The sequence below is a fragment of the Notolabrus celidotus genome, chromosome 12 (genome assembly GCF_009762535.1).
Source record: "Notolabrus celidotus isolate fNotCel1 chromosome 12, fNotCel1.pri, whole genome shotgun sequence".
Lineage (NCBI taxonomy): Eukaryota > Metazoa > Chordata > Actinopteri > Labriformes > Labridae > Notolabrus > Notolabrus celidotus.
Window position 1 is genome coordinate 20,944,278 of NC_048283.1, and position 27,965 is coordinate 20,972,242.

The 27,965-nt window shown below is 41.1% G+C and overlaps 1 protein-coding gene across 2 annotated transcripts in view; it reads right to left on the reverse strand.

The window, feature by feature from the left end:
* The window catches only part of fhod3b (formin homology 2 domain containing 3b), a 98,704-nt gene that overhangs the window by 40,586 nt on the left and 30,153 nt on the right, over nt 1–27,965 (reverse strand). For both annotated transcript variants that reach the window (XM_034697359.1, XM_034697358.1), the window contains exon 4: nt 14–81. In XM_034697359.1, coding sequence (XP_034553250.1) covers nt 14–81 — 68 coding nt within the window. The remainder of the gene's footprint in view (nt 1–13; nt 82–27,965) is intronic.

Genomic DNA, 27,965 nt, shown 5'->3' on the forward strand with positions numbered 1-27,965 from the left:
GAATCAAAATTACCTGAAAGATCTGCTTGAGGGAAAAAAGGGCCCTCCGTAGCTCTCGTCCAGTTGAGTTGTACAGTTTTTCTGTGCAGAAAGAGAAAGGGAGAGGAAGAGTTAACATACAGTCCCACATATGGCTGATGTTTACGATGCTGTAGTATTTAAAATGATGAAAATAAACACAGACATGAGATTCAGCATCATTCCACTGACTTATTTATATATAAAGAGCCTTCTATCAGTGTTTCAATTTACTGCTTGCATCATACAAGATGTTTTTTAGATTGACTACAAAGGTCTCCTTTAAAATCATTCCCTAATTGCTAAGTCATCCAGAAACGACTAAGCATGTAGCTAAATGAGAAAAATAGAAAGGAGTAGAATAACTAAGGGCAACTCTGAGCACATCTGCAGAGAGTTAGTGAATGGTGGTTGTTTCCTGCTGACAAAGCCATATCTGTAGCTTAATAATAGCATAATACAGAGTGAGGGTAGAAACTCCAGCCAACAGCCACCACAATTCTACGAAACAATACACGCCCATTTAATCAGATGCTGAATCACTGCAGAGTACTTAAGAAGATATGACAGATGCTTGTGATTGAAGCAAACATTTCCTGCAACTGCTTCGACAATCCCTCACCCTGTGTGCGGTCTGCCAGGGAGTGGCAGCATTGAGCACAATCCTTGTAGCTCACTCATCACTGCTGAGTGAACTCTCTCTGACTCAGCAAAAGCTGCTGCAGATACAGCAACATACAGTACAGCACAGTCTAATTTGGTCCGGTGCAGTACGGTTAGGTAATCTCTCTGTCTGCTTCTCTCTCTGCATTTCTTTTTATTCACCAACTGCTTTTGAATGTGTTGTGTAGAGGGGCCCGTCTTGGACATTTACACATACTGTCTTGCATTAAGGCATGATGATATATCTGAGTCAGCAGAATCAGGCATGTACAAAAACATGCATGCACACAGCTCTCTCTCTCTCTCTCTCTCTCTCTCTCTCTCTCTCTCTCTCTCTCTCTCTCTCTCTCTCTCTCTCTCTCTCTCTATCTCTTACACACACACTTGCACACAAACCCCATATGAGGCACTTTGCAATGTGGCTGTGTTCTGCATCATTGCAGCTGTTGCAGTTGCAAGAAGATCATTAATCGATTTTTGGTGCATGACTGCCTTCTACTTAAACCTTAAATCACAAATGCAACTTTGGGGAGCAAATACGCACTCATAACACATGAACCATGTCATCTTACACTGCTCATTCATACACACATACATAAGAGCTCATCATCTCCTCAGACAGCTAACACCAGTTCTAAAATTGTAAGTGTGAGAAGAACAAAGTGCATTTCAAAACAAGGAGACAGAGAAGGAAACAAAGGGTGTGTTGGTGTGTGGGTGTGTGTGTGTAGAAACTTCTGTGGGCACACACAGGCTACTTGTAGACACTGGACCAGACCGTCTGATGTTTTTGGGTGCCATGAGAGCTACAAACAACATTTTTAACAAGTCAAATAAAAGTTCAGAGCCAGTACACAGAAGCCCACTGAATCATGCAACAACATGAAATACAAACCCTTTGTGAAAACAACAAAACAGAATGCAGAGAAACATGTTTACAAGCTATTAAACATCTCAATAAATGTCTCACATTAAACTTAAACATCTATCTGAATCTCAAATATGACTCAAAGCTTGGTATAGAGCTGAACATGGTGTTGTAAGTTAGACTTCATATGTTAGAAGGGATGTATCTGTAATGCAGATAGCCTGGGATTGGGCTTTATGTTGTTAAAATGCTCCGAATGGACAAGATGCAAATGAAATCAAACTTCTCCCGATCCAGTCCCATCAGATTTCTTATCTTCAGGATATTTTTGTTACTTCTAATTTATGACTCTAATGGTATTTGGTATGTTTGGACTGGAGCTTTGAATGTTTGTGCATTCAGCACCTTACATGGTTTAGAAGTGGGATGACTAGTTCAGGGCAGGTCTTTCATGGAAGAGTTCTGGCTAGTAACTGGCAACAACATCCACAAGGGATAAATCTCCACAAGTACCAAGGTATTAAAAGAGAAATCTGTGCTGATTTGTGTCTTTATAAACAACAGGAAGGAACTGAGGCCAGGTCATTTTTTTTGGTTCAGTTCAGACCCCCCAGCTGAGGAGCTCCTAGGCGAAGCACTGCAGGGTTGCCTGGTCGACTACATCATCTTTAAAATCTCCAAACTGTGACTTTGCTTTGATGCAGATCTGTACCTTCCTAAAAACAAGAGTTACATTGAAATGTTCCTATTTCATAACAAGCCTGTACTTCTATTAGGTTCAAACCGGTCCCCAATAACATGTTTCTGCTATACACAAAGAAAGTGCCTGTGTGTAAAGCTGATTACACATAATGTAAAAAAGAGGGCACGACTTTTGAACTGCTGCACCCTCCCCTACAGGTCAAGGAGGGAGCCCATCCACTACCCTGAACCTTAAGGAAGATGACTCAGAGTTAAGATTAGGAATCTCAAAACAGATGAGCACTCTGATCACTGGAGCGGAAAGACAGAGGGAGATAGTCCAGGTTACTCATCACACCTTCACCCTACAAAGCAAGCTTGATTTGTGTTCCTACTTAAACCCAGGCTTTGAATCAGTGTGTGCACTTTTTCATCTCAAAGCCTTAACTGCACTTCCTCACCAACCCTGAGAGTTAATCAGTCAACAGATGAATTACACACAGCGCTGCTGAACAACCAGCGATGATTCTGTCCAGATCACTGCACAGCCCTACAACGGTGATGCATCAGCACCTGGCCTGCCACTGGTTTAAACAAGTCCCAGGGGCTACTTCCTATGTGTGTGTGTGTGTGTGTGTGTGTGTGTGTGTGTGTGTGTGTGTGTGTCCCCTTCCATCAGCAACAGCACAGCAGAGACATTCTTTCTGAAAAGAACCAGTAGCCTTTGCAGTAAGTTTTGTGAACCTCCACTTTGAGGTTTGAACTGCATCGCTGTCATAAGCTGTATTCACACACGCACAACACTCCTAAAGTCTTGTCGACATTTTCTGGATGATCTGCATGTGCGAACGCAAATACCAAAATTGTAAAATCTGACTTTATCTGGAATTTTTCCTGCCGCCCCCCCTCATAGAATGCCTGATAAGAGTTTAGGTGAGCCAAGGTGAGAAGGAAGCAAGTAATATTCTAGAAAATTCAACATGAGGTGGGCTTGATGCCGTTTATATCATGTGATCAGTGCGAATCCAGAGGAGTGATGGGGAACAGGCTGGTTAAAAACACTGGAGGTCCAAGAAGGAGAATCATGAATCATTTTCAAGACCAGAAAGAGGAGGATGTCTTTATGTCCATATGTCAGTTTGCATCGCTATAAATTCAAGAGCTATCATTGGTTAAGTTTCCACTACTTTTTTCTACTTCATGTTGTTAACATTACGTTGCGGCTTCAAGAGAGTACTTTTGATAATCTCATGACGTCCTCCATATCTCTCATAGACTGTATAAATAATGGACGTAGTATCCTTCCTGAGCGCTATTTTGAAGCCAGGTGGCGGTGGCAGCCATATTGGAAATGTTGAACTCAACCAGGCAGAGTGTGACGTAAAGAGGCGGAGTTTGAGCCTCCTAGCCAACAGCTATGTGTTCCCGTCCTGGAGTCAAGTCAGTCATGTCCTTATTTGAGCAAAAACTTGTTATCTTAATATCTTCTGAACCGTTGCATTAGAAAAAAATCCACACCTCGTACAGTGTGTGCCGATAGAGAAATGAGCTACTGTAGAGCCAAGCCGTTTTTTAACCAGGCTATAAACACGTTTATTAATGCTGTAAATATCGTCTTTTGTGAATTGGTGTGTATGTGGTTTCCGATGTTTCTGCAGCCAGCCTCAAGAGGATACTCGATGAAATGCAGTTTATAACACTTCTGCATGGGCTTCATAGTTTGAGACCGGAGGTTACCGCTTGATATCTCCTGAGACTCCCCTGTTTAGGGCTGGCGTGGTTTCAGGTAGTGTTGTGGGGGGCCCAAAATCCTTGGCAGCATGTGTGACCGAGGTTAAAAAGTTATTCCTACCCAATACTGAATAAAAATGATCAGTTCTTTCATTGCCCCCACTTGCAGACAACACATTGATGTACCTCTGAGAGGCCCAATCCCTAATGAGAAATAGCTCAGTGGAGATTAGTTCCAAACCATTTGTCACAAATATGCACCCGAAAGTTTGGGTCTTCAGGGTCACCCGGTTTAGGAAATGAACCAAGGCACTCTGTAAAATCTTTTCCTCTCTTTTCTCTCAATCAGAGAAAATATTTTTGAACTTCAATTCTCACAGTCTCATCACAGCTGCCAGAGAAACCCTGTAGCTGCCTGACAATACAAAAGCAGTAGCTAAATGTGTCATGGAATTGTCAAAAGCAACCTAAAGGTACAAGCTGTCAAAGATATGATTGACAACATAGAGTTTGGACACTTTAGCAGCTTCTTTCAGTACTAACCTATCACAAACAGCAGCTTAGTAGTTTTCCACAGCCCAGCCCTCTGATTATTAAATTAGAACTCAAGATCCATCGAGCTATGTAGCAAATCACTCTTCACACCACACAAGACACCCTTCAAATGAAAACAATGCATGAGTGCAGCTGAGGATATCATGGAGTCTGCCTTTTTCCAGCAATCTTTTCTCTGCCCTGAGGCTTTTACTGACAAGAACCTGACAGAGAAATGACTCATCAAAGTGAAAGTGTTTTTTAATGTACCACAGGGAACAGCTGTTTTCTCTTCTTAAATTGCTGCACACAGGCACGTTTTCTCAACTGGAATAGCTACAGGGATGTAATGGTCTCGTAATTATAACAATCATAAAAAGTAGTAGCGGAATTTCTATAATCACCAGGAATGTGCTCGACAACCAGGGGTATGAAGAGTGAGGGAAAAACCTGCTGTGAGCCCTGATTCACTCAGACAGGACGGGACTTCATGAAGGTTGGTGCATTCAGCAGAGCAGACGAAAGCCTGACACAGAGGACAACTTTGAGAAGCAGATCGGTCTGGTGCTGTTTTTGATGCCCGTCTGTTTCTCAGTGACAGTGCCAGAACATTCCAATAATGCTGCAGCATGTGAGTCATGAGTCACTATTTATTAATCTCTGCATGCCAATCTCAAACTCAACACCAGTCCCCACCTCTCAAGTTATCAAAATAGGTCTGCAAATAAAGCCGGTAACTTAATCCCGCTTTCCACCTGCAAGCACATCTTACATGCGCACTTTCTCTTCTTCACAGACATTTTTTTTCCCAGAAAGTGCCATAAAATGAAAAGGATGACTACCTCTGCTCATGCTTCACGCAGCAGGCGGAACACATAAACCACATCCAAGGCAGAGCCAGGAAACCCAGAAAGACCCCACTGGGCAGGACTGACCTGCACACTCAGCTGTAAATTAAACTGTGTTTGCATTTAGGAGTGGAGCCGTCAGACAAGAAGCTGTAGAGGAGGATCCCTGACACCATATAGATGATTTAAATTAAATCTGCAGCTATCACATGTGGGAGCTGGAGGTGATACGGCTGAAGAGATTACTGTATGGTATGAGTCCATTAATCGGTTAATCGGTTGCAAATAAAGCAAAGACAGAAGAAGAAGAATAATCACATCAGCATGAACCCATCTGTCTGTGCTGTGTCTTACTTGATCTGTGCCTGTCATGCCCATAAAACCATCTTACTGATTTTGAAATAAGAAGGATGCAGTACCATCAATCTGTCAACATGGACTCACTCGGCTAACCCTTTGTGCCCTGTGTAAATGCTGCAGCTAGCTTACATAAGTAGTAAACAACAGTTTACAACAATACAGTATCAAGGTCTGTCAGCTCACGGTCAGATTTACAAATGCAGTGTGTAGACATTAGTCTACATTAGTCATTATGTGTCAATGTGTCAATGCAGCAGTAATAAGTCTGTTTTTTTTGTACGAAGCTGCTTTGATCACTGATAACTATAAACTGTATAAAAATGGTCGGAGTCTCAGTGACGCCACCCATCTGTTCCTGAGCGCTGTTTTGAACCCAATCGTAAGTAGGAGCCATATTGGAAATGCTGAACACAACCTAACTTCGTCCAAGCTAGTGTGAGGTAAAGAGGCGGGCCTTTAGCCTTTTCGCTAACAGCTACAGGGTGCCCACATGTCAATCAAGTCAGTCATGTCCTCATTTAAGCAAAACTTGTGAGTTCAATATCTTCTTATAGTTATAAAAAAAATTCACCCCCTGCACAGTGTGTGCGATTAGAGAAATTAGCTTCTCAGACCTAAACCATTTTTTTTAACCAGGCTGTAAACATGATTATTATTGCTGCAAAGATTGTCTTTTTTGAATGGGTGTGTATGTGGTTTCTGGTGTATCTACAGCCTGCCTCAGCCAGACGCTCCATGAACTGCAGTTTTTGGCGCTTCCAGATGGGCTTCATATTTTAAGACCGCAGGTTACCGTTTGGTGAAAAGTCTTTAGGTCATCAGCTAACATGGGTGAATCCAAGTGAACACAAACTAAGCTACAATCTACTTGAATCAGATGGATGGAAGCTTAGCAGGAATAAAGGTCAGTTTGTACAGTGAAGTTCTGTTCTGGTACAAGCGAGACCTTAAGGACTGGACAACTGTTTCAAACAGCCCTGCCCATGTCTGCATTTAGCTCGTTCTCAGAGAATCCTGAGGACACCTCACTGGTCAGACTGAGCTCAGGCTAACTGCAGCCATCTGGGAGGCCACAGTCTTGTGTGAGCCAACATTGCCACATCACGAGCAGACATGTTTCAGGATAACAGGACCCATCTTTCGTTTTTGTCTCCTGGTACTTTCATGGGAATCTCTTGAGTTTGGATTATGCATAATGGCCCTCTGGGTCACAAAACACAGCAGCAATAACAACATCAACGTTGCCTCCTTCTCATTTTTTCCTTTCCCCCTTTCTCACTTGGTAAGCCAAACCTCCTGTTCCAAAATTTACAAAGAAGAAAACACAAGTAATTAAGGTGGAAGACCTCCCACCATGTGCACCGGCTTGTAACATGCTACTTTGTGGACTGAGATTTCTTCTCCTCTTTTATCCCCTTCCCCCTGAACAAAAACACAAGGTGAATGATGGGTCAATAAAAGCAGATTATAGCACTCAGGTGGAAACTGTTAAGCGGGTATGCAGGTATAAGACTAAGATCACTTTCAGTGTGTTTGGGTTGGAGTGCAACCGAAGAGAGGATTGAGACAATTATATGGGCAATGTGTTTTTGTGTGGGTATACATACATGTACATAGCACATACAGAAGTATGCATGCACACACTCACACAGACAGTTTACAAAGTGCACAGAGGAACAGGCACTAATTAATTTGTTCCTGTAGCCTGGAGTTTATTCAAATGCTTTGAGAGTTGTGATGGAAGACACATGGGGAGGATGGTTTAGATTAGAAGAAAAGTGAGTTGGGCCACACAGACTAAAGAAGCCTCTGTCTTTGGGAGCTGGCCTCACAGGGAGGGAGGCCTTGATGGACCCAGGGGGCATGAAGGTATCTGAGCAGACACACAGCAAAGGCCTGGGACAAGATCAAAATCATCTAAATATCTAATGAAAGCTGGTTTTAATGTCTGCAAAGCACATAGTGTTTGGGTTTGTGTATAATGTGAATTATGAAAAAAGGATTTAATTAGGTTGAGTGAATCTAGTGAAAAGAACAGTGTTAACATACAAAGCAGGATTTTTTTTTTTAAAGTGAGATGGGTGCTGCCTTTGTGTGTGTGTCTTCTGTCAATAATAACAAGAATTGCTTTATCAGAAGCTTTCATAAACGAGGTGACATCCAAAATGTCTGGACACTTTCTCTTAAAGTTACTACAAAGACATTGCTCGGACATGGTAATAAACCACCTAACTCTTCCCGTTGTGATTTCCCTGCGTTCTCCTCTAGTACCTGGACTTCCTGTTGTCATCATTGGGAGAAGGCAGTGTGTAAAACTCACAGGAGCAGGGAGAAGATCAGGTTTCTGTGCTGTGACACTCTATCCTGGCAGAGATATTTGATACCGAGGCATACCACAGCTTCATTCCAAAGAACACAAAACCTGCCTCTCAGAGCTCAACGGCACTCATTGTTCCTCATTGGAAACCAGTAAATTGGATGGTTTTGTTTATTGATGTGTTTGCATCGGACTTGAAGTGAAAGTTTATGTTTTTGCCGATCAAGATACGTCTTTTGGAAAGCACATAGCACTATTTGTCTCTTTTCTTGGAGAAATTTAGGAGGCAAATCTTTCTGTTAGGCACGGTACATCTTTTCATTACTACCTGTAGAGGCTGAGCATATTCTGCAGAGCATTTAAAGGGCATCACAGGCTAATTATCTCCTCTGTTCAATAAACTGTACGTTAACCAGCCGTCAAGATGCTATCTGAAGCTGTCAAAGAGAAACACCAGAGGAAGGCGAGGGTGGAATCTGCAGAATTCCACATGAGGAGAGAGACATGACAGCAAGGCCAACGTGAGGACAGACAAATCTTTCATTAGTGCCTGCCTGTCTAATGAGTCATTCCTTGGCTACCAGGTGAGGTGACCCACACTAAACCCCCCCAATAAATACCCCCCTTTTTTTCTCTCTTCTTTTTTTGTAGCCCACTGCCCCCTTTCACCTCCTCAGCGGGGTTTCCCCTCACTCGCCAACACTGACATAGATAGGTAGTGGAGCGGAGAGCGGAGTGAAGGCATGTACTCATTCAGCAGAGCAGACAAAAGCCTGACACAGATATAAACTAGGGGATCAACAATTGAAGTGGGTCTGTTTGAGGGTGGCAACAAAGACAGCTTTAATACAGTTAAAACAAGTCACCATGAAGTTATTGTAACTGGTCATTAGCCTTATATCTCTGCTCCTTCAGTGATCTCTTTTAGAAGAAGGCTGGGTCAAGGCCTCTCCGCATGTGTTGCTTGGCAGCTTCTTTGGGCCAAACAGACTTTCTTAGTGCAGTAAAAACCAGCCATGTGTATATAGATGCAGGACCAGATGCTTAAAGAGTACGATATAAAATATCACACCATATATTTCCCTTCTATCACATGTGCACAGTCTTTTTTTTATTTTAGGATTTTTATCTTTTTGTCCATAAAAGAGACAAGTCAACAAAGCCAAGTGCTTTTCTCAATTTAGACTTTACGATCCTGAAAATCAAAACCATTTCATTCCATGTACCGCAATTAAATGAGAATTTTTGAGTTTTTTTTTCCTTCAAAAAGGAAGGGTTGGAAAATATTCTCAACAACGACCTCAGTGACTCTCACTCTTCTTGGCTGTCTCTCTGCCTGTGACTTACTCCGCTCCCTCTTGTTCTTAACAACCTGACACGAGGGAAAACGCACCAGTTCAAACTCTGTCCAATAAACACAGTTGTGCTGAGACCACATCTATTTCAGACTCCACTCCAGGAATATGAAGCTGACCGATGTGGAAGCATACACATCTGTCGCAGTTCACCATCTCATTTCCATGCTGGCCACACTGTGACTGTAGGTAGTGGAAAAATATGGTAGAAATCTCTCTAACACCTGCAAACAACTGTAGCCTTCCTCTAATTTTCTCTCTCTATTTTTGCCAGGACAACATGTGTTCCTCTCTTCTTCCCAGTAAGGAAGAGTTGGACCTTTGGCACCTGTCCGTCAGTGGCTTAGGTAAGGACATAATCTAGTTAACTTGACATCCAGTCTCGTATGAGCAGCCCTCTGTCATCAGTGTTACTCACAAACCATAATGACCAGAGATAATTACTCTCATCAGTCAGACAGATGGACACTTAAAGACATTTGACAGGGGGAAAGAATCCAGTGTTTTGAATTTACAAAGCATTACTGTCACATTAAACTGTAAAATGTATCTACAATGATGGGATGTTAATTTTACAGACTTATTAAGTACTCCTATACAGCCAGACAAACTTTTCCTATGGCTTACTTTAAATGCAACAAGTCAAAAAAGACTTCCCTTTGCACTTGCTTGGGGTTTTTGAGAGAGGGAATAAAAGCCAGAGATAAAACGTAATGATTTTAGGAGACATTAGATATAAAACATGATGTAAAACATGATGTAAAACATATTACATACAAATCTAAACAGAATAGGAAAAGTAAAGCAGTTAATTGAGCACATGATTGTACAAGTATGGACAGAGTTATGAGGAGAGAAACAACAAAAGAAAAGTCTCTCTCACTCTCTCCTTCTCTCTCTCACCTACATATCTTCAAACACAACTCATTTCTTGGCTTTGTCCGCCTTAGTCCATTATCTTTGAACCAGATCCACAATCAGACTGGCACAGACCTTACCTACAGTACAATCATCAAACAAGCTAGCACATGAGTTTGTTTTTTATAGTGTGTGCAATCTTTCCCTCTTGGATCTGAACCTTTAGAGCCTTCAAAGTAGAGTCATTTGTCCATGGAGGACGATCCATGAGGAATGAGCTTTATCAGAATGCTGTCCAAGTTCAAAAGATAAGGGTGGACATAAATTGATACCCTTTGGTGATCTATGATCATTACCATCACCCACCATAACTATCCTGCCCTCGCATGATCACTCTGTCATGTCAGATTGTTGCACCTTGGCAGCAGCTCTGCTATGGCAGACTGGGTGTGAAGTGTGATCTGACTGCTGACAGGTGGCAGAGCTTGGGAAAGGGTCAAGTCAGCACTATTACTGACAACCAAAGGGCTGAGATAAAATAGACTTACATGGAAAGCTGTTATTAGAAAGACGTCATATCCATGCTTATTGTAGATCTGATATTTTTATTTAAACATATGTTACAGCCGAATCAAAATGGTTAATTGACAATGAATGCACATAACAGAACATGTATCTATGGATTCTTATGGATCCGTTTCATCCTAAATTGATAATTACCCCTGTTGTCGAGGAGGTGTTTTGTTTGACTCTGAAATTAATATAATCCATGCTTGGCACAGACAGTCAAAGACCTGTTTTGTCCTCTGGGGCCAACCTGTCTGCCCAACTGGAACAAATTCACAATCAACATGACTGACTGCTTTCTCAACAGAATCCTGCTTCACAATGCCAAAAGACTTGACATGTTCCCTGTTATACTGTTGGTGGATCATGTCAGAGCTGGCAGAGAGGATTTAATATGAGCTTGGCAACCCCAAGAAGTTGAACCAATGACGGCCTGTTGGCATAATAAAATGTTTTGATTGACCTTCTTCAGCTAGTCAACTTGTACAAACTGATGGTGGATACCAGATAACATGTTCCTCCAACATCTACTTTAACTCCAGGTTTCTATGGTTGTGTTCAACAGCTACAATACAAAACAACAAAATCAAGCACTACCACCATCAGAGGCAAGAGAGAGAAAACAATGTTGGATTGTTTTCCTATAGGACTGATGCATTTACTAGCATACTCCATGAAAACAACACTGCGTTTTTTTTATCTATCAAAGGTCATTACTCGTACTGGTGCTGGTATCTGAACAATTCTATACATTACTCTGGATTTCTTTACCACATCAGGACTGTCTCAAGGAGGAAAGATAAATCCATCAGACTCTGAGGTACTCATACACGCAGCAGACTCATAATTCATATCGCGATGAAAGAAGATACAGAGCGGCTCCTCAAATGGGAGATAAAATGCCATAATAACCATTTGATAGATATGTGTGTCATATGTGATCTCATGTTACTCTGGGAAAATCAACATGCGATGGACCATGTTTAGTGTAGTAGACTCCTTGTCTACATTTTTTCAGAAGCAGGCTGAGCCTCTTCCTCATCATTCATCTGTAGAGAAGGTATCAGCTGAGTTTAACAAAAAAGTGTTGATCAACTGTGGGGGGAGACCGAGGTATTTCTACAATGCATAATTCTTGATGAGTCAATCTAAGCATGAATAGTTATGAAGGAGATCCTGAGGTGAAAAATACCAGCCAAACCATCTGCTGTTGCAGATAAAACAACAGGCTGGGTTCTTGTGTTTAATTTATCAGTTTCTCAGTCTGACTGCCTTACTAACGTCTTCCTTGAGTGAGACATTTGTGCAAATATGCATGCGTGGAAAATAAAACAAGCCCCATATCTTCAGTGTGAAACAAAGAGGAAAATCACTGCCTCAATGACAAGTGAGATGAGAGAAGGTCTGCTTTACCACAACTGCTGCCCACTTTACAGAGAGACATACCTGGCTTTCAGCAAACATGCCCTAGCAGTATAAATCACACGAAGAGATTTTTGAGACCCTCATTAAGAGCCAGTCATGCATCCCTTTAGCATGACGCTGTCAAGGTGGGAAGGCATTGGCAGGCACACCTAAAGAGCCCACAATTTCTGATAAAGAGGCGTCTTGGCTCGCAGCACTACAGAGGATCAACCCCGACTTTTAGCAAGAAAGAATGTGAAGTGTTCTCTTACCTTATTTAGCCAGAGCCAGCATATATCAAAGTGTGTAACGGGAAAGAAGGAGCTAGATCAGAGATTATGATCCAAAGCCATAAAAAGATTAAAGCTTTGAGTAATGAAAGGTATTTGTGGTATGAGGATGACCAAAGATGTGCCCAGCCCAACACTCACATTATTTAGGAAGGAATCTTATGCCATGGGAGTCTAAGAAGTCAAAATATCTTTTATTTTGAAGGGGAGGATTGGAGTGGATATATGGCACCTCTTGTCGCTTCTAGTGGGAGAGTTAATCAAATACTTATTCCTGCAATCTGCCTCTAAGTGCATGAGGCTGACATTTCTCAAACATGATAAGACACAGAAGTCTTATGGATCAGTTAATTATAATTAAGATAAGATTCCTGGCTGAGGATTAAAAGACAGTAGAGGAAACACACTACAAATAGTTTCTTCAGTTAAACCTCAACAGAAGCATTCAAATATCTGAAACATAGTTGTACCTTGGTTTCACTTCACAACTGTTCTATGCAAATTGGATGTTTTTACCATCCTAACCCCTAGAGGTCTCTCTTTAGTGTTTTTTTTCCCCAAAGCTTCACCATGTTTGCATGAAAAGTGGAGTTTACAGGTTCCAACAGGGCAGGACGCCAGTGTGACAGAGGAGAGGGAAAAACGAGAGACGGACCTTGCTCTGTGCACAGCAGGGGGTGAGATTTACGCATGGCTGAATCTACTTCTGTGGGGACACACATGAGAGGATAAAGCCCCTGCATGTGGCGACTGTGGCGAGTCTGCTGTGTTGTGTTGGTGTTTCACACTCATCCTCTTCAGAAAGCACAGCCCCAAGTATTGACAGGCTGGGATTATTGATCACAGATATTGTGTATTGTACTTTTCAGTTGAGGTTGAGGTTTCTGCCTGTTAAAGGAAGTTTTTCCTTGCCGCTGTAACTAGCTAAATGATGTGAGGTGCAATGCTCATGGTGAATTAAGATGAGATTAGACTGAGTCTTATCCTGTCTTGGTGTTTGGTCTTTGTTAAAAATGTAGAGTACAGTCTAGACCTGCTATTTTTGTAAAAGCGTCTTGAGACAATGTTTGTTGTGATTTGGTGCTATACAAATAAAGATTGATTGATTGATTGATTGATTGATTGATTGATTGATTGATTGATTGATTGATTGATTGATTGATTGATTGTAACATCCCTATTTTGTCCTATCACAGTGAGAAACAGCATCTTAAATGTTGTTTTTTTTCTAGTATTTTCAATTAAGTCTACTTTATTTGCTTTAATAATAAGTTAAGGTTAATAATTATTTGATAACTAAGTTCAACACATGGGTTTTGATGCCAATTTGCTTTATGACACAGTTTGAAATACAGCAAAATCTCTTTATTTCCCAAAATGGGCTGGAGAGTGTTTGTAAATATTGATGATTAATCCCTAAATGAAAAAAAAAAAAACATCTTAAATGTTTAATAAAAAGCAACCAAGCAGCCTGATTTGGACCCTCTTTCACTGTGCATGACCACACATATCGGTGTAGTACGGTGTGCATGAGAATAAGGGTGTAGTGAGGGTGTAGCCATGATGCCTTTCAAAACAGACGATTTCATGATTGGAATAAAAGACTCCTTTCCTCTGCTGTACTGCGCTTGTTGCACAGAGGCTACGTTGGATTGTAAATCCAACACATCACCTCATTTGTCTGTCTTTTTGATTGACACTGGCCAACTTAAAAAATCTGCTGAAGAACCAAATTTTGACAATAATATTTATGACTTCACACGACCCATATATGACTGCTCGTCTACCCCCCACCTCTTTAAAAGCATAAAAAAATGCCATAAAGCTGAGTTTAAGGTGGGGGTTTGCTTTCTGGGTCTGCGTGAGACAGGTTTGTAACAGGCAACAGCCCTGCACGATCACACCGTAACAAGTTCAGACACCTTAGCCTAACACTCTGGTACCAGATTCAGGCGTTTGATGTTTTCAAATTAAGCAACTCTATTCCTGCACCCCTCCTACACCTACACCCAATCTTGACCCTGTGCCAGCTTCACCAAAAGCTTTTCAAGTGCACCTGGTAGTGGTTAGGCTCAATCACAGTGTATAGCTCTAGAGCTCTGCTCCCCATGACAGGAGGGACGTGACAAAAAAAGGTGCTCTCATGAACACATCAACACTAAGAACTGTATTAGAAAGTGGAGTAAGATGTGTGTAAATTATTTTGGGCATTTTTGTGTTTGAGTGCAGCGTAGTTCAATCAAAGGACACATGAACTAAATCTAAAGCTTGACAGTAGAAATGCATTTTTTTTTTGTATTGTACAGAAATTGCTAGAAATAATAGTCCTAAACAGGTTTGACCCACATTCAGAGGGTTGTGTTATGAAACAGAGGGTAGGAGAAGTCATGTTATTAAGGCTGGAGTTCTCGTAAAAGTTCTCCACACCTGGTGAGGAGCATTTAATAGTTTATGTACTTAAGGATGGATTGTGTGTGCATGCTGAATCAGGGTTCCAGTTCCATATTTAACAGCTTCTGTATTCCAGCTTTTCTAGATGGTTTCGTGTCACTGATTTAAATCAGATTTTGCCATTCAGGAGGTTCAAGTGAGCTTTACAGCAACCTCCTTCACAATACAAGACTAGCATAATATACTAGAAAGAAAACAACCGTATGATCCAAGTGTTCAATCTGTACAAATGTGTTCATGTTCTCCTAAAGTCCTCCCTGCTTTCAGAGCAGCAGTGGGTGTCTGACTGGACTACACTTGGCTCTGATCAGGTTCAGATAAAAGTGGAACTTTGGAAATGTCAGACCGAGCCAGCTGGATTCCATAAAGGCCTCAAAGCAGTGCTGTGAAAAAGCCATGGGATTTAACTAACGTACAACATAACCTCTATATATTCTAAATATTACATGATTAGAAAGAGGGAAGCCTCAATATGTAGAGCAGAATATACCACACAATTACAGAGCTACAAACACAATCTGTGTTTGGACTGAGAACAATGGCGGCTTATAAAGGAGCACTATGATGTGCATCGTATTTAAGTATGAGGAGGAAGAGTGAACACACTCTGTTCAATGACTAAAACAAACACTGAAACATGCCTAATGGCACCCAGAGGGAGAGACAGACATGTTTGTTTATAATGTCGAGGTAATGGCTGTTCTGTTTTATTTGGTCTCCTTCAAGTGGGCTGTTGTTGATACATTTGATGATGAGCGGATACGAATGATCATGAGTGCTTATCTTTGATCATGAGTGGGGAAAATGAGCTGTTTTTTTAATATCACTCTTTCCATGACTGGACAGAGGAAAGTTTTGATAACCTCACTGTAGTTCACATTACGACCAGCTTACACATGCAGTCCGGTTCATTTTAATACTTAAACATCAAAAAATTTATGTTGGAGGGGTTTCTTTTATTTTTTAGCAGTGTTGACACCAAGCAACCATTGCTTTGGTATACATGCTGCTCATCACCAAAGGCATGAATCGGAAGGATTGCACGGCTTTAGTGCCTGCTACACCTGGAAGCAGGATTGAGTGGACCACAAACAACATAGCAGATAGCGTCACTGTGTGCCAGTGTTGTTTCTTTCTTTCTTTCTTTAACCAGGTAAAAGACTCATTGAGATTTTTCAAGAGTGACCTGGACAAGACAGCAGCGCAAAACAGGTTACAACACACAACAAGCACACAAAAAAACACAAATAAAATACGGTCACAGTTTCACATGGTTACATGATTACACAGTGCAATCACAAGATCCAATTGAGCTTGTTTCTCTATTATTTTATGATTGACTTGATTTCCCTCAGAGTTGCAAGATGTGCTAGTTTCAAATCGTTCTACAAATCATTCCAGGTAAACGAGGCTGAAAATTTAAGAGCCTTTTTGCCCAGTTCAGTTCTGACTCTCGGGACCTGCAACTGTATGATGTCTTGAGAGCGCAGGGCATATCGACTGAGGTTTCTACCCATGTGTACACACAAATATGTAGCGAGAAGTCCAAGAATAGATTTATAAATAAAAATCAGCCAGTGAGAGAGTCTACGACCGGACAAAGATGGACAGTGTGCAACAGCGTATAAGGAACAGTGATGTACATGATAGCTGAAACCGGTAATAAAACGCAAAGCCCAGTGATATACAGGATCTAATTCTATAAAAACTGATCAGGAGCAATTATAAAAAGAAGGTCTCCATAGTCCAACAAGGGTAAAAAAGTTGTGGTGATCGAATATTTCTGACTTTCAATGAAAAACATGATTAATTTCTAAAAAAGAAGCCCAATTTCAGCTTCAACTTCGAAACAAATTTGCTGCATACATTTGACTCAAAAAGGGTTAAGTGTGTCCCTCTCCATTCAGCTCATCACTCAAGTGGATAGAATGTAGTTCCTTCAGGATAAGAGCGCACAACGCAGCTCTGCACAGCAGAGAGTGGGGATGCTGTCAGCTCATCTCATCTTACAATTGCAATCATGCACTTGAGTATTATTAGAGCAATTTGCTTTGTGAATTAGACCTTGAGACAGAGCAGATGAAGATGCAAATGAAGCTCAATTCTTGATGCTATTAGCAGACACAGTCCATTCTTAGTGTATTCTCCCCTGATTGTGTAATCAAAGAGTGTGGCCATGCAGGAGAGCAGAATCTTTATTGCTGAGGGTCGAGAAAAGTAATTTTCTCTCAAAACGAGTTGACTATCACCACTTTTTTGCTACCTGCCTTTACTCAGTATAACAGCAACAAACAGGCATGCTTAACAATGGATATCAACTCAGTGAGTGAATCCTGATCGAGCTTTAAACGCCTCTAACTGATGGTGTTTGAAACATCTGAGCTACTGCCACCATGGGAAAGTCTTCAAGCTGAAGAGCAGACTTTTGTTAAATCTGATGTATGTCTGCATTTAATCCAATAGCACAAAAACAGCCATCTTCAAATTATGACTTCTGGAAGGAAAACCATGAATTTAGGATCAAATATGCAGTCAATATTTTTGCAAACAAAAACCATGCAGCATCTTGCTCTAACTGAAATAACCTAAACGAGCCAATGTTTACACGCTGGAGGAGCAGGTTCCTGCCACTGGCTTTTCCTCTTCAAACATTGACCTATGACCCCCAGATATCAACAGCTCCTGAAGTCGAGCTGCCTCATCAAGAACTAATTGTCTCCCTAAAGAAAATAAACAATGTTTGAGGATCCACAGGTGGAAGCCCCTGTCTAACCCAGAGCACTGACTCATTCGTTACCCACCCTCAAAACCTTACAGCATTTATAAAAAAGATAAGATTTGACTGAGGCTATCTGAGCATTACCTTAGGAGAAAATTCATTAAATATATAACCCAAACACTGTCAGGAATGTAGCTGCCCTTTAGATTTTGCCAAGTTACCAAATCCCGATAACATGCTTTGCAGTCACTAAAGTGCAGCAGCATGTCAACCTCAGGTGCAACAATTCAGGTGTTAAGAATAGCTTTATTTTTAAAGGTCAAAGACTAAAAATCTGATCTGAAACAAGAGAAGGGTCACAGGCATTCCTCGGGCGGCTGACTACGAATTTGAGAAAGTCATGTCGGACGGCTGGTTTGCATGTGCCCCCTCTTACCATGTCGCCTCAATGCAATCAACATGAAGGCTGGAGACTATGCCCCCCCCCCCCCCCCCCCCCCCGAAACCGTATTTCTGTCATGCTGTGCTTAGATACCATAACAGATCTGATGGTTAACCCTTGACCTGGAAAATTTGTTTTTTTACCCTTTTATCCTAAAGTTTACACGGCTTCCTGAAGCCACAAACTGTCTCTCCGTCTTAAGACTTTCCTTGAAACATGCAGTTACATAAATATAAAGAAATCTGTCTCCCCTGCTGTCCATGTCAAAATGTGCATAATTGCAGCAGAGTGAACACTTTGTGTTTGCATTGCGGGAGAGCAAGTCTATACTTAACATGTTGTTTTTAGCTAGTCTTAATGTCTTCCATGTCTGGGCCCATTTGTCTCTGGCTTGACTGGGCCACATCAGTGGGGAGCGAGGAGGAGAAAAGTGAAGTCTGCATGTGTGTGATGTGTGTGACAGCTGCAGGCCTGGTTCACAGGGCCACTGTGGTCCACTCTGTCACACCAGCCAACAAACCCTGAACTGTAATTAGTATATCTATGGTGAAGTTTTTATTTTAACTGAGTATGTTTGCTGCTTAGTCCTAACATAAGATATGAATGCAAAATCAAGAAGCAGAAAGCTCTCATTTTAACGGTATAAAGATGTAAAACTTTGAAAAAGAAAATCCTTTGTGAGTATAGACAGAACATGTGAGGCAGATGAGGATGAGGTTGGGTTGGTGGTAGGCTGGAAGTGCTCACTGGGGTTGAAGGTGATACACGTCAGTCTGTTTGACAGTGAGGTCAGACCGAGTCTTTCACTGTTTATCCAAACTGCCAAGCAGAGAGCTGGTAGAGGTGAACGCCTGATCCCTGGAGCTTCATTTGCCTGTTTCCTTCTCTTCTGTTTACCCAGAGTAGGGAAATAAATCCCAAAAAAACCATCATTAAATGTCTGGTTGTTACTCTGGTACAACCATTATAATGCAGATTTATTGTATTCAACACACTCTGCTTATCTAAACACTGGATATCATGTATTTAATATTTTGAATTACATGTTTAAAATGTCATGCAGCTTGTTGATGGTTGACTTGGGCTCAAGTCTATCCCCATATGTAGATGGTGAGTAGCAGAAGAACCATGAACTGTACAAAAGAGTTAGCGCAATAAGTAGCTCTTGGTTTTAAAGGGGAACACGATGCTTAAGTGCATCAAGACCGTTGAAGGGTTAGAACTTTTCTCAGTATTTTTGTGCCGAATTACAGGCATCTCTCTCTTATTCTCCTCTATCCCTCTATCCCTCTATCCCTCTTTCCCAACTCGGTCGAGGCAGATGGCTGTCAAACATAAGCCTGTTCTGCTCAAGGTTTCTGCCTGTTAAAAGGAAGTTTTTCCTTGCCGCTGTAACTAGCTAAATACTGCAGGATATAATGCTCATGGTGGATTAAGATAAGATATGATCGAGTCCTGTCAGTCAGAGGGGACTTGATCTTATCCTGTCTTGATCATAGACTGTATAAAATATGGAGGTAGTATCCGTGACGTCACCCATCTGTTTCTGAAGCGCTGTTTTGAGGCCAATAGACGGCAGAAGCCATATTGCTGCTGGCGAGCGATTGTGACATAAAGAGGCGGGCTTTGAGCCTCCTAGCCAACAGCTACAGTGTTTACACCTGTCAATCAAGTCGGCTGTGCCTCTCATTGGAAGACTCGCGATCTCAATATCTTTGAAGTTACTGCATTATGAAAAAATCACCCCCCGTACAGTGTGTGCCGATCGAGAAATGAGCTATCCAGACTACACTCGTTTTTTGAACCAGGCTGTAAACATGTTTATTTTTGCTGTAAAGATCAGCTTTTTTGAATTGTTGTGTATGTGGTTTCCAGTACTTCCGGAGCCCGCCTCAAGCGGATCCTCAATGAACTGCAGATTTTAGCACTTCCGCATTGCACTTTGTTTTTTAAGACCTTAGGTTGCCGCTTGGTCTTGATGTTAGGTTTACTTTATAATTTAACATAGAGTACGGTCTAGACCTGCTATGTTTGTAAAAGCGTCCTGAGTGTTGTGATTTGGAACTATACAAATATTGATTGATTGATTGATTGATTGATTGATTGATTGATTGATTGATTGATTAATTGATTGATTGATTGATTGATAGAAAACATGAATTCATTCAAGCATTGTTGACAGCATTGATGACTATGGGAATGTCTATTACAGTCATGAGTTAACTGCTGGGACAGGTAAGCTAGTCCATCACTAACAAAGATATTTGTACTCTGTTATACCCACATTCACACAGGTCAGTAGTTCAGGGTATCCCATTTATCTGACTTCTATATCTGCCCCCCACCCCCACCCCCCTGCAAACACAACAAACATGCAACTCTTCAGAGAAAGGGAACAAGCTGGCTGGGATCAGACCCAGAGAGGCTTTTGCTGTCAAAAGTACTGATGACATGTTCTGATTTCCTAGATGCTTTTAATTATGCTATTAATTCAACATCCAAAATGGAAATATCAGGGGATTTTGTGTTATGCTAAAAACTTTGGCACTGAATATACGACTCCGAACAAAGTTATAAATGTCCGACAAGCATATGAACACTGACACCTCACATAAGCCAAAGTTTAACTTTCAGGGTACCTTACCTGAGTGTGAAGCTGTAATATGGAGTATTTATCTAACATTCTATATATAATCCAACTACTATGTCAACATGGATGGAAATCACCATCTGGGGTTGTTTAATTAGCCAAACCTTTTTTTAACTGTATTATGATTAGCATCTGGCTAACCACTGAGTCACCGTACCCACCTAAACAAAACAAACAACTAATAAAGATATCCAGAAGAACTACATGACCCCGACAGGAAAGAGTCCAGTCAATTTGTCCACTCTGTCACAAAAATGTGAATGCCCTGTAAAGCAAAATACCAGAAAATGAGACAATAACAGGATAAATATGTTCATTATGGGTACATAAAAAGAAAGCTTTATGTGCTTCACAAGATTATACCGTTTACAAGTATCCAACAGAGATCAAGACTAAATGACAGCCTCATGTAGTCCTCAGTGCGTGGAAACAGACCAAATATGTCCACCCCAGCAATCTATCACCACAACAGTATAACAAACAAACAATAAAATGAGCAGAAAAAATCACTGCCATCATATCCATTACAGCTAACATGACATGCTCAAAACCCCAAATAACAGCAATTAACTCCCAGAGGGCTCAGCAAACGGACATGTGAATTCACTCTGTGTGAACAGATTTGTCAGAGTCCGTGCTTGTTGCCAAAAGTGGCTTTTGTACCACACAATTATTTGTACATGTTCGACACACAGCCGATAATCAGTCACAAATAGTTGCCTAATTCAATTGATTGAAAGAGATAAAGGATTAGGAATTTGACATCAGATTTTTATGTATCAGTTTTGGGTGTGCATGGGGTTTGGGCCTATTATCGCCTCTCTGGACACCACTTACTTTTCCAAACAGCTGTATTAGCTCATATGACTACCCTAGATAAAGCTCTCTTATTATACTGTGAGCCATGAGACACGATCAGCTGAATCTGCTGACCCATTTTTTTGTGTTGTTGCATTGTTTTGTCCCTAAAGTGAAATGCAGGGGTGGGGGAGGTACTTCCCAGCTGTTCATATTTTCACATCCACATCTGTCTATCACAAACCAAACATTAGACACATACAAGTGGAGATTAAAGATAAAGTGGGCAATACAGTGCTATAAAGTAAAAAAAGAAAGAAAGGTTATTGCTTGAAAGTAACTAAATTACTGTTATGGTTATGTAAGTCATTATATGTGTGAAGGTTTGGCATACACTGCTTTGAATGTGAAAGTGTTCAAAGGGCCTCAAGCAACAGATAGGTGTGTCCAAAATGCAATTATTATCAGTTACCAAACTTCTGAGGTTGAAAAGAATACCTACGTCATGCGTCAAACACGTCCGTCATGTCAGTACAGATGAAAAATGAATAAAATATTTGATGGTCTCAAACTTTTGAGGCGCCACACAAAACAAGTCACGAACAGCAGAGAGATTACATTCACAGCTGTGCTTTGAATTATTGTAGGCTAAGGTTAACACATTATGACACACACTTTACCACTCCAGAACTGTGGAAATGTTGTGTGAAGTCGTTTTCATACTTTCTCATGCCAGCTGATGTTAGCCCTGCAAAGTAGAGAAACTGTCAAGCCATGCAGGAACAGGTGCAACTTTTGATGCTTTTTTTTTTCTGCAGAGTATTTTAAGGGATGGTTAACCCTCCTACACACATCTAAATAAACCCAAGAGTGATTTCAAGAACCTTTGGGTGAATGCCAACACCTCTAAGTATCTTCGTACACACAGCTTAGTACTTGTATCATTCCTCAGGGTGTCCAGGATGTAAGAGAGGCTGAAAAAGGTTATCAATATTTTCTTATCTCCACTGTATCAGTGATGAAACTATCAAAATATACCAGTGCTTCCTCGACTATCTTATTTAAAGGCATATTCCCCCAGACGTTGAAACACTCCTCTTCTTTAGAGCCTTTCTATAATGTTTGCACATCCTGTAAAGCTATCAACCTGATTTCCTCCCTCATGTCTGGATTTAATGGGAGGTGGAATACTGTAGCGTTGCACATCCAGGCACTGAGAAAACACTACCTCACTTTAGGCATGAACAGCAGTGTAAGCATCTTTGTGCTGCACCATGGCAAGAGTAAGAGTGGAGGACAGATGCGATGTTACATAATACTGAAAAAGATAGAAGAGTGAGGCTTTTATTTTGACTTTAAAGTAATGATTTGTAGGATTTTTCCAGCAAACATTGCATGACATCCCACAGATCTGAATATCTGGCACATGGGGCTGCGCAGAACTCTGTGACCTGTGATTGGCTGAATAACTAACTAACTAAAGATAGAGCATGCAACTAAACTAATCAGCTGGGGAGAGCTGATACAGCTGGGCATGCTTTATCTATGCGAGAGGAAAGTGACACCTGTCTTCACCTAGAATGTATGTGGGCTAGATCAAAAAATAAATTAGCACCCTTGCAAACACTATTAATGAGTCACCAGCTGGGAAGTTGACACTATATATAAACAGAAGCACGTGTAAAAGTAGGAGATAAAAAAATTGCTCTTGACATTCAGTATGTACCGACCCCACCGTGATGTTTAGCTCTTCTCTAAAAGGCAAATAATAAGTGACAAAGCCTCTCTGTTAATATCCAGGTCACTCTTTCATTACCACTCTTTATCTCAATGAGAATATCCACTGTATCACGAGCACAGCTGATGGGGTATTTTAGTCACGCAAGTAGATCAAGTGACACAGAGTGCTTGGTCTGGTGATGATAAGAATAATGGTCATATTTAAATGCCTGACACGTGCAATATTCTAAAAACGAACCCTTACGTTACTAAAGGACACTTCTGCAAAAAGATTTGTGAGTTTTTTTTAACCTAGGCTAAGTCCAAACTTTACAAAATTGACTCATCTCATTTGTCAGTTCTCCTATTTACTTCATGATGACTCCTAAACGTATCTCCTGGAAAACTTTGATTCCTGTAAACAAGCGTGAATATAGAGAGGGGGAAGATATATTTGTGGTCTGAGGAGGCGCCAAAAAAACTTGATTTATACACAGATATAGTATGTACCATTGAGATTAAGTTAATTTTTTTTTTTTCCTCTTAAGTGGTGATAGACTGATCCATCGAGTCCATGAAAGGCATTTTTATATAATCTGCATTAGCTGATGCCTTTGTTCATGTGGCCAATCAAACAAATAAATAAACAATGTCTGCAGACACTGCAGGCAGCCTCATATGTCGGTGTGGCTACTGTCAAGAAATGTTGAGGCCCCCCTAAATGAAAACATGTTGTTCCCATCCTAAATGACAGTATATCACATCTAAAGCTGATGCTGGCTAGTGTTTAATATAAATATATAAATATATATATATATATATTTATTTATTTATTTATTTATTTATTTATTTATTTATTTATCTGTTATGTTGTATAAAATAAAGCAGTTTAGTATTGCTAATAATAATAATAATAATAATAATAATAATAATAATCAGCCATTAGTCAACAGACTCTTTAATTGTCAGCTTTGCCATTGGCCATTGAAAAACTGATATCAGTAGACCACTATTCTTAAGGCAGAGCAAGGTAATACTAAATAAATGAAAAATGATTAACTCAAGTCTTGATTAGATACTGATACCAAGCAGTTGAGATTCAAACACAGACTACACTTTGTCACAACATGCAGGGCAGTTAACTTGTTTATACTGTAGGCTTTTATGTGGCTCCAACCAGGAAGCCTGAAAATCAAAGATTAATAATAATGAGATGAGCTCTTGCATTATAGAGAATAGAATATGTGATGAAAAACTGTCCCTGCCCAAAAGTCTTATGAATGTTCCTTTATATGTAAGCCTTCTGCTTGCCAAGTCAGGAAACAGCCATGCTGTTTTGATGAGACAAACATCTATAGAAATTCTGCATTTCTGCAGGGTGCTAATTTGTCATGCCCCGCCACAACATGCACGATGTATAGGAGGCCATCTAGTCTCCTGCTGGGGTCATTATGAATGGAGGAAAAAAATCACAGCAATATAGACAGGCAGAATGAGATGGATTCCTGCATTAAGTGGATGAGGCCCTCTGCACTGCAGGACTTGGGTTACATTAGAGCCTTTTGCACATATGGAGCTCTTTGTCCCACATTCCCTCAACTTTTTCATGACAGAAAAGCCTCAGTATGTCAGATGGAAGCAGTGTCCTATATGAGACTATCTTATTTGATCATGAAGCTCTCAGTTTGAGAAGTTGGTCATCATGTCTCCTCATCTTAAATGTAGTCAAAGTACTCAAAACTGCAAAACAGATCACCTTCCTCAATTACAGTGACATAATCAGGTGTGTTTTTGTTTTCTTTCTATGAGTACAAAACCGTATTGAATGTCCTTGTGGTGCTATTTCCTTTAGATTTCATCAACTCATTTCCATACCAGTGGAGCAAAATTGTCTCCATCTTTGCTAAGTAATGGTGAGCCTAGGATGTCGAGCTGACACTGGACTCCATGCTCCTGGGTTTCTGTGGACTCGACACTTTCCAAAGATAACACGGGCCAAAGATTTCCACTCACGGGCAGGCTCTGAGGCCCTGCTGAGGCAGTGCGCCTGATGGGGAACAGACGAAATAAAGCTGGCTCAAGACATCGTCTACGATCCACGGCTCTGTACAATGTGATACGTCTTCAAGGTCTAAAGTTAGTTTTATAGATGAGAGGAACAGGGATCAACAGTGTGAAGACAGAGAATCGAACATGTGGAGCTCAGCTGGCTGGATATCAGGGCAAACGTGAAGAAAAATAAAGATGCCATTAATTGCAAAAAAAAAAGAGCACACTAATCGAGTGTATTTCTAAGTGCATAAATGCCTCCCCTTACTATAACTCTTCACTAATAGCTCCTGTTCTCCAATAACTCCCTCTTTCATGTAGACATACAGTACATGTGTGTGATATATCGTCCCTTTTCTATTATTCAGAGGTAAATTGAGACTTCCAGGAAAGGCTTGTCACTCTGAAAAGGGCCTGGAAAGCCTGGCCTGGCCGTGCATGTAGTCATACACCACATGACGTCTAAGCGGGGGAACATTCCTCCATGTCTTTCCCCCTCCCTCTCAAACCATCTTTCTCAATTTAGAAACAGGGGGCATTAAAAGTGGTTAAGCACAAAAAATATGGGGCAGCAGATTAATGCAAAATTAAGCCATAAAAAATCTGACATATGTGAAATGTCCCAGACAGGAGATGAAATATCATTTGTCCTTTTCAGTAACTTTCCACAGGAAGAAGTACATGAGACTGAATTCCACTTAACCCTGATTTTCTGCGTGCCAACTAAATAAAAAGGAGAAGATGGTTGAGAGGTTCACCATTGCCAAACATAACCATTGCCTAATAGAGTCTTTCTAGGGGGAGCAGGTATGTACAATATGTCCAAAAGGTAATGTCTTGAAGGGAAGTCAACACATCTCATGCCAAACGGTCTCTTTAAGATATTTTCCTATCAACTTTGCCCGACTAAACACCACAGAGGGTTGCAAAAGGATGAAATGATGTTAAGGCTTCAGTACTCAGTGCAGCTTACAGGAGCTGGGATTGTGTCTCTTCTCCATTAATCATTTAATTGTGACAGGAGGTGGTCCTCTAGTCACTCAGCCAGCCCCTGCTGCCTGACCTCAGGGGTGATGGCTTCCCTTGAGCGTCAACCCAAACAAAGAGGGGGTGCAGCTAGCTCCCATAGCCGCAGCTATAGAGGTCACCCAGGCCTGTGCCAAGCTAGCCCTTTCATCCTATCGCATTTACAGGATCAGCATTGCAGAAAGAGAGGCATCAAAGGCATAGAGAAGGGGACAGAAAGAGAGACAGAGACAGAAATGACCTCAATGGCCCTTTCTATGGGTGCAGCTAATGTGTGGGAGGGTGATGGATAATCCTGGTGAGCCATGTAGTGGGGGTCTCCAGGTGGCTCAGAGGGGTTAGACAGGGTTAACCCCAGTTGACCCCGACTCTGCTGTCAGAAGATGGAGATCTACCTCAGCTTGTCAGGGAAACCAGAGCAATGTGGCATGCCCCACGTGAGATAGTGCCTGACAAGAGCTGGAATGGGATACGTTGCTTTCATGTGTCTTTTCCTCGCACAGATGTGCATAAAAAAAAATCCCGATTTATTTTGAAAACAATGGCCATTCATCAAGAACAAACATCTTCTTCTTCATACCTTATCAAAACTTTGCTTTAATGAAACCCATTTGTTCACTCTGTCTCAGGATTAAATGTCATACAGGTAATATGTTGTCATGCCCAAACAAAAAATTTCAATTCAACTCTTGTTATTGTGAGCCAAGTTTGAAGAAGATACCAGCTGTATCGGCTCCAATAAAGTGAAACGATAGTCTGAGTCTCGGGACAAGCCTCAGCAGAAGCACACAGCTGGCTGACAGGTTGAGCTTTAACGCTTCCTCTAAATGCTGAGACACAAAGGTCTCAGATGGCATCACATGACAAGTTTGGGGGCTCTTTTACAGCTCATATTTGGTAGTCTAGAAGTTCCTGCATCCTGCAACGGCAGACTGTTGGGAGTGAAAGGTCACAGTCTTATTTTACTGATCAGTCTACAGTGTGGGGGGGGGGGGATCTTGAAACTCTATTTACTTCAAACATCTAGGCAGGGCCAAATATATCAGTTTATTTCAACACACGGATACTGAAATGGAAAAAGTGTCAGGTGTTTTGGGAAAATTAAATGCCAAATGTAGCAGAAAATAGAACTGTATTGTAACACGTTTTGTTGGCACCATAGACTGTATAAAAACTGTAAATAGTATCTCTGACGTCACCCATCTATTCCTGAGCGCTGTTTTGAAGCCAATCGTCAGTGGGTGCCATAATGGAAATGCTGAACAACTTCATCCGAGCCGTAGACTGTATAAATAATGGACGTAGTATCCGTGATGTCACCCATCTGTTTCTGAAGCGCCGTTTTGAAGCCGATCGTCGACGGGAGCCATATTGGACAAGCTGAAGTCAACATAACTGCTGTTGAGCTAGTGTGAGGTAAAGAGGCGGGCTTTGAGCCTCCTAGACAACAGCTACTGTGTTCCCGCCTGTCAATCAAGTCAGCTGTGCCTCTCATAATGGAAAACTCGTAATGTTAATATCTGCGAAAATCCTGCGTTCTGAAAAAATTCACCCCCGTTCAGTGTGTGCTGATCGAGAAATGAGCTATCCAGACTAGACTCTTTAGCATTTCCGCAT